At 45.6% G+C, this 7,663-nt stretch overlaps 1 protein-coding gene across 2 annotated transcripts in view; it reads right to left on the bottom strand.

The window, feature by feature from the left end:
* HIVEP1 (HIVEP zinc finger 1) overlaps positions 1-3,065 on the bottom strand; it is a 257,685-nt gene extending 254,620 nt beyond the window's left edge. The window contains exon 1 of one of the 2 annotated variants that reach the window (XM_077492198.1): positions 2,866-3,065. In XM_077492198.1, the coding sequence (XP_077348324.1) occupies positions 2,866-2,995 (130 nt within the window). In that variant the 5' untranslated portion in view covers positions 2,996-3,065. The remainder of the gene's footprint in view (positions 1-2,865) is intronic. The other variant, XM_077492200.1, reaches the window with a different exon arrangement.
* Positions 3,066-7,663: the final 4,598 nt, after the last annotated feature.

Below are 7,663 nucleotides of genomic sequence, written 5' to 3'. Positions count from 1 at the left end.
ACACTAAACTCTGTTTTAACCACTTCAGCCCTGGAAGGATTTATCCCCTTAATGACCAGGCCATTTTTTGCGCTAGGGCACTGCATTGCTTTAATTGACAATTGCGCGATCATGCGATACTGTACCCAAATAAAATTGATGTCCTCTTTTTCCCACAAATAGAGCTTTCTTTTGGTGGTATTTAATCACCTCTGCAGTTTTTATTTTTTGTGCTATACACAAAAAAAGAGCGACGATTTTGAAAAAAAATAAACATTTTTTTTGCTTTCCACTATAAAACATTTCCGAAAAAAAAAGTAAAAACAAATGTATTCATCAGTTTAGGCCAATATATATTTTGCTACATATTCTTGGTAAAAAAAATCCCAATAAGCGTTTATTGATTGGTTTAAGCCAAAAGTTATTGCGTCTACAACAGTGTTTCTCAACTCCAGTCCTCAAGGAGCCCCAACAGGTCATGTTTTCAGGATTTCCCCTCAGATGGAACAGCTGTGGTAATTACTAAGGCAATAAAACTGATCAAATCACCTGTGCAAAATAATGGGAATCCTGAAAACACGACCTGTTGGGGTGCCTTGAGGACTGGAGTTGAGAAACACTGGTCTACAAAATAGGGCAGTGCTCATCAACCCTGTCCTCAGGACCCACTAACAGGCCAGGTTTGCAAGATAACTGAAATACATCACAGGTGATATCATTTGCTGCTCAGTGATTGCCGTATTCTAGTCTGCATCTCCCTAAGGTAATACATAAAACCTGGCCTGTTAGTGGGCCCTGAGGACAGGGTTGATGACCACTGAAATAGGTGATGGATTTATGGCATTTTCATTATTTTTTTACTAGAAATGGGGGCGATCAGTGATTTTTAGCGGGACCGCAACATTGTGGCGGACAGATCGGACACCTTACTGATATTTTTGACACTTTTTTAGGGGAACCAGTGACATTATTACAGTAATCAGTACTAAAAATATGCCATTGTACTAATGACACTAGCAGGGAAGGGGTTAACATTTAGAGCGATCAAAGGGTTAAATGTGTTCCCTGCAGGTGTTTTCTAACTGTTTGGGGGAAGGGTGTACTGGGAAAACACTCAGATCTGTCTTTCTGCTTAGCATCTCCCCTGTCAGAACGGAGATCTGCCTCGTTTACACATCCCTGTTCTGTCGCTGCAGGGAACGATCGAGTCCACCTAGAGTTGCCATCTCATCCCTTTAAACCTGAACACCTTTGAATTACACATGTTCTGAAGCTAATTAAATGCAGATAAGACGCCAAGTGAGTTTAATTACCACCTAATCAGCCACAAAACCTGTGTGATTAATATGTGTTCGGGTTTAAACCGGAGTTCCACCCAAAAATGGAACTTCCGCTTTAGGGGGGGTTCCAGCTCCCACTTCCTCCTGGTACACTCTCCCTTCTCAGCAATCATCTGGGACACATCACAAGTCCCAAATGATTGCTTGCGCATGCACAGTAGCCAAGCGCCCACAGTGACAATGCCGGAGCTGCAGAGAGGAGGGGGGGGGGACAGCAGGGCTTCGTCCCCCCGCATTGCTGGACCCTGGGATAGGTGAGTTTCCGATTATTAAAAGTCAGCAGCTGCAGCATTTGTAGCTGCTGACTTTTAATATTTTAAGTGGAACTCTGCTTTAAATAGGAAGTAAACCCTGATGGGTTTACTTCCTCTTTGTTTCCCTGCAAAGGTAAAGCATAATAGACTACTATGCATCGCATAGTAGTCCATTATGTGTCACTTACCTGACACAGGAGCCAGCGATGTCACCGCTGTAGCATTGAGCGTCCATCTTCTTCCGGGCATCGCTGCTCCGACGCTGTCAGTGGCCGGAGCAGTGATGACGTCACTCCGGCACATGCAGGCGGGAGCCGTGATGGCATGTTTGCCTTCACTTGCGGCGTGCCCAGTGCGCCTGCGCCGTAGACAGCGCTTCACTATTTTTATAAAATAGCTCCTTAGCTCCTTCTAGGTTTAGGAGATATTTCTTGGGCCTACAGGTAAGCCTTAATCTAGGCTTACCTGTAGGTCAAAGTGGTTTGTAAGGGTTTACAACCACTTTAAGTATGCCTGCACCATCTACGTAGACATCAGCGCTTTGTCTAATTTCTAAATATCTCCTAAACCGTGGAGATATTTCTTGCACCTACAGGTAAGCCTTAATCTAGGCTTACCTGTAGGTAAAAGTGGTTGTGACGGGTTTACAACCACTTTAAAAGGATTAGGCGGCAACCATAAGTCAGCCAGACCTGCTGATTGGCTCCCCTGCTGGCAAATGGACGCGCCCGCAAAAGCGAGTTCCCGAGGCGACGTACACCTACAGCGATTTGCGGGACCATGCCACCTTGAAGCAATATAATGACGGCGGCTGACCGGCAAAGCGGTTAAAAAGAGACAATAGTATCCAAAGTATTTTTGGGGGATTAATATTGAGTATTACACAAACCAGAGAAATAAACAAATACAAAAAAAGTGACTGTGCACAAGCAATAGCTGGCCATATTCGCACGTATAAGGGAGAAGAGTGTTGTTGTTTTTGTACAGCCCCTCCCCCTCAGGTGACCCGATGACGTAGTGTTGCTCGGTGTCCTCTGCCCTGTCACACACAATAGAGGAGATCACACCACGTGCTTCCTGTCAGCGCACACAGCCCGCTCTGCTGACGTCGCTCGGAAATCCCTGGCTGGCCGCCCCTCCTCCCCTCACATCCTCATTAGGACAGCCGGAGGTTCCTCAATGCACACTCCGCCCGTCCTGTGTTACACTCCGGGGACACGCATGGCTCCTCACCCCACCTCCCGGTCACACAGCTCATTACTGCACCGCCAACAACGGAGCGGTCCACTCACCACAACTTCCATGGAGCGGGCTCCCTCCTCTGTGCTGGAAAGTTGGCAGGAAATGAAGTCTCATGGAAGTTCCATAAACATGACTCGTTCCTGTGTCTGTCAGTGCACGACCCTGCCCGGGGCTAGGCATGACGTAGAGGATTTTCCATTGTGGGATTATTGTAGAGGAGGGTTCCCTGGCCTCTCGCTGCTGCTGAGGGGGCGGGACCAGGGGAGAGATGGGGGCGGACTCTCCATGTCACTAACAGGTTTACTCTATTAGGAGACCTGACAGATCAGGAATCCCTTCATGGAGCACAGGCGGGGGAATGCATGGCCTCCAACTGCCTCTGATCTCGAGGGACTGTCCCTGATTTGGAGCAATGTCCCTCTTTCCTCATTTGTCCCTCATTTTGGTCTGATTTATATAGCGTAGCTCCCGACTGTCCTTGATTTCGAGGGACTGTCCCTGATTTGGAGCAATGTCCCTCTTTCCTCATTTGTCCCTCGTTTTGGTCTAATCTATATAGCGTAGCTCCCAACTGTCCCTGATTTCGAGCAATGTCCCTCTTTCCTCCTCATTTGTCCCTCATTTAGGTCTGATCTATATAGCGTAGCTCCCAACTGTCCCTGATTTGGAACAAAGTCCCTATTTCCTCCTCATTTAGGTCTGATCTATATAGCGTAGCTCCCAACTGTCCCTAATATCGAGGGACTGTCCCTGATTTTGAACAATGACCTCTTTCCTCCTCATTTGTCCCTCATTTAGGTCTGATCTATATAGTGTAGCTCCCAACTGTCCCTGATTTTGAGGGACTGTCCCTGATTTGGAACAAAGTCCCTATTTCCTCCTCATTTAGGTCTGATCTATATATAGCGTAGCTCCCAACTGTCCCTGATTTCGAGGGACTGTCCCTGATTTTGAACAAAGTCCCTATTTCCTCCTCATTTGTCCCTCATTTTGGTCTGATCTATATAGTTCTATATAAAATGCACTATCTTTCAAAAAGTGTTTCCCAGGGCTAAACATTTCATCCAATTTCTAAATTGCTGCATTTATAGATTTCAAAAGCCAAGATAAAGGCATGGTAGTGGTAAACAAAAAGCCCTTGTGGATGTAACTAATCCTTCTTTTTTTTTTGTGGTAATTCTCCTTTAAGGGGGCATGGCATAGTGTCCTATGCTTACATACTTTTGCCAGTAGGTGTCCCTCATTCCCATCTCAAAATGTAGGGCGGCAGTGGCGTTTCTGGGGGGTGGCTTTTGGGGCTCTAGCCCGAATCTGTGGCCCATAGCCCCAAGTCTCTGCAGGGGTCCCCAAGGGGAGGGGAGGCTCTCTGGGGACACTGATTTTAAGGGGAAGGCTCTCTGTGGACCCTAATGTAAGTGGGGGCTCTCTGTGGACCCTGATGTAAGTGGGGGGGCTCTCTGGGGACCCTGATGTAAGTGGGGGGGGGGCTCTCTGGGGACCCTGATGTAAGTGGGGGGCTCTCTGGGGACCCTGATGTAAGTGGGGGGCTCTCTGGGGACCCTGATGTAAGTGGGGGGCTCTCCGGGCACCCTGATATAAGTGGGGGGGGCTCTCTGGGGACCCTGATGTAATTGGAGGGCTCTCTGGGGATATATACACACACACATACTGTACACGTAGATTAAATGTGTATGCCCACCCAAGTGTATGACATTATTTACTACGCTGCTATGGGCTCTAGCCCCAGATCTTTTGTAGACCTAGCAACGCCCCTGTTAGGAGGTATGGGAATGAGTAGATCAACCTCTCTCACTCACAGTACCTTTTAAAAGTATGAAAAATCGAATGGCACCCCAGTCTAAAATGGAAGAAAATATGAATTTTACTGCAACATGCCATTCATTGTGTCCTCCAATCAGAGTCAAGCTAAAAAAAAGGGTCTGTTTTGCATTCTAACACATGCAGCGATTTTTGTACACCTGTGTGCTCCCAGTTTAAAGCTGTACTAATCTGCGGCAATAAAAAAAAAAAAAAACCCCTTAAGGCAATTGCACATTATGAAATACCATAGAACAGGGGTCTGAAATTGGCGGCCCTCCATCTGTTGCAAAACTACAAGTCCCATGAGGCATCGCAAGGCTGTCAGTTACAAGCATGACTCCCACAGACTGAGGCACGATGGGACTTGTAGTTTTGCCACAGCTGGAGGGCCGCCAGTTTGAGACCCCTGCCTTAGAACGAAGCCCTCCAGTGGCTCGCTGTCACAGCTAAGGATAAGCTCAGGCGTGTTTGCAGCCCGCACGTGGAGAGCCCCGCCAGGAAGTCGGCACTGCACAACGCTAATCACAGGCAGTGAGACATTTCTCACTCCCTGGCTGCGGAGATTGAGAAATCTCACTGCCTTTGATTAGAGCTGTGCAGTGCCAACCTCCTGGCAGGGCTGTGCACGTGCGGGGTTGCGAACACGCCTGAGCTTAGCCTTAGTAACAGCTGACACGGCTTCCATCTTCCCCCCAGACTTCCCTGGATTCACCGGCTCCAGCTGAGTGGCCGTAGCTTCAATGGCATCGTATGCGGGAGCCCTCGGAGCTCTTAGGCTCGGTTCACACTAATGCGAATTGGATGCAGGATGGAAACCACAGGAAATTCACAATAGCAGGAGATTGTGACCGTCTCTCTATGGAGCTGGTGCGATTTGCATAGGAACGCTGTGCGTCTTTCAATCCATTTTAGGTCTGAATTCAGCCACAAAAATTAAATTGGACACCGTTTCAGGTCCAATTTATATTTTTTGCCTGAATACAGACCAAAAGATACATGTTTCAGGTCCGAATTTAGCCAAAAAAAATTCAATTGGACATGAAACGGTGAACAAGGACGCACCAGATTCTAGCTTTGTGCAGCCGCATGCTTACATGTGAACCCAGCCTGAAGGTTCTGCAAGTTATGCCAGACCTTCACAGTGATTTCACCAGTTACATCATCAGCTGAATCCAGTGTGAATATCTCCTAAATGATGCATGTTTAGGAGATATTCATTTTACCTACTGCTACTTAACCACTTTCAGACCGGACCATTTTGCTGGTAAATGACCAGAGGTCTTTTTACACTTTGGCACTGCGCTGCTTTAACTGGTAATTGCGCGGTCATGCAATGTTGTACCCAAACAAAATTTGCGTCCTTTTCTTCCCACAAATAGAGCTTTCTTTTGATGGTATTTGATTGCCTCTGCGATTTTTATTTTTTGCGATATAAACGTAAAAAGACCGCAAATTTTGAAAAAAAATGATATTTTCTACTTTTTGTTATTAGAAAAATCCAATAAACTCAATTTTAGTCATACATTTAGGCCAAAATGTATTCAGCCACATGTCTTTGGTAAAAAAAAAGTCAATAATTGTATATTTATTGGTTTGCGCAAAAGTTGTCACATCTACAAACTAAGGTACGTTTTCTGGAATTTACGCAGCTTTTAGTTTACGACTGCCTATCTCATTTCTTGAGGTGCTAAAATGGCAGGGCAGTACAAAACCCCCCCAAATGACCCCATTTTGGAAAGTAGACCCCCTAAGGAAATTGATAAGAGGCATGTTGAGCCCATTGAATATTTTATTTTTTTGCCTCAAGCGATTGAATAATGACAAAAAAAAAATTTTTTTTTTTTTTTTACACAAAGTTGTCACTAAATGATATATTGCTCACACATGCTATGGGCGTATGTGAAATGACACCCCAAAATAAATTCTGCTGCTTCTCCTGAGTACGGGGATACCACATATGTGGGACTTTTTGGGAGCCTAGCCGCGTACGGGGCCCCGAAAACCAAGCACCGCCTTCAGGCTTTCTAAGGGCGTAAATTTTTGAGTTCACTTCTCACTACCTATTACAGTTTTGAAGGCCATAAAATGCCAAGATGGCACAAAACCCCCACAAATGACCCCATTTTAGAAAGTAGACACCCCAAGCTATTTGCTGAGAGGCATGTTGAGTTCATGGAATATTTTATATTTTGCCACAAGTTGCGGGAAAATTACAAACTTTTTTTTTTTTTTTTTTTTTTTCACAAAGTTGTCACTAAATGATATATTGCTCACACATGCCATGGGCATATGTGAAATGACACCCCAAAATAAATTCTGCTGCTTCTCCTGAGTACGGGGATACCACATATGTGGGACTTTTTGGGAGCCTAGCCGCGTACGGGGCCCCGAAAACCAAGCACCGCCTTCAGGCTTTCTAAGGGCGTAAATATTTGACTTCACTCCTCACTACCTATTACAGTTTTGAAGGCCATAAAATGCCAAGATGGCACAAAACCCCCACAAATGACCCCATTTTAGAAAGTAGACACCCCAAGCTATTTGCTGAGAGGCATGTTGAGTCCATGGAATATTTTATATTTTGCCACAAGTTGCGGGAAAATTACAAACTTTTTTTTTTTTTTTTTTTTTTTCACAAAGTTGTCACTAAATGATATATTGCTCACGCATGCCATGGGCATATGTGAAATGACACCCCAAAATAAATTCTGCTGCTTCTCCTGAGTACGGGGATACCACATATGTGGGACTTTTTGGGAGCCTAGCCGCGTACGGGGCCCCGAAAACCAAGCACCGCCTTCAGGCTTTCTAAGGGCGTTACAGTTTTGAAGGCCATAAAATGCCAAGATGGCACAAACCCCCCCCAAATGACCCCATTTTGGAAAGTAGACACCCCTAAATTTAGGGGTACACTAGTGAGACTAGGTAATAAATGGCGGGTGCCCTGAAACTATAAAAAAATAACTAACCAACCAGCGTCACCTGTAACAGTTATATGGTGATCACTGGTGAAAGGGTTAACTAGGG

This window comes from Lithobates pipiens, unplaced genomic scaffold, assembly GCF_037356315.1.
Source record: "Lithobates pipiens isolate NorthernLeopardFrog02 unplaced genomic scaffold, aLitPip1_a1.2 Scaffold_19, whole genome shotgun sequence".
Classification (NCBI taxonomy): domain Eukaryota; kingdom Metazoa; phylum Chordata; class Amphibia; order Anura; family Ranidae; genus Lithobates; species Lithobates pipiens.
The sequence above is the reverse complement of the archived record's forward strand: the minus strand, read 5'-3'. Positions and strand labels throughout refer to the sequence as shown.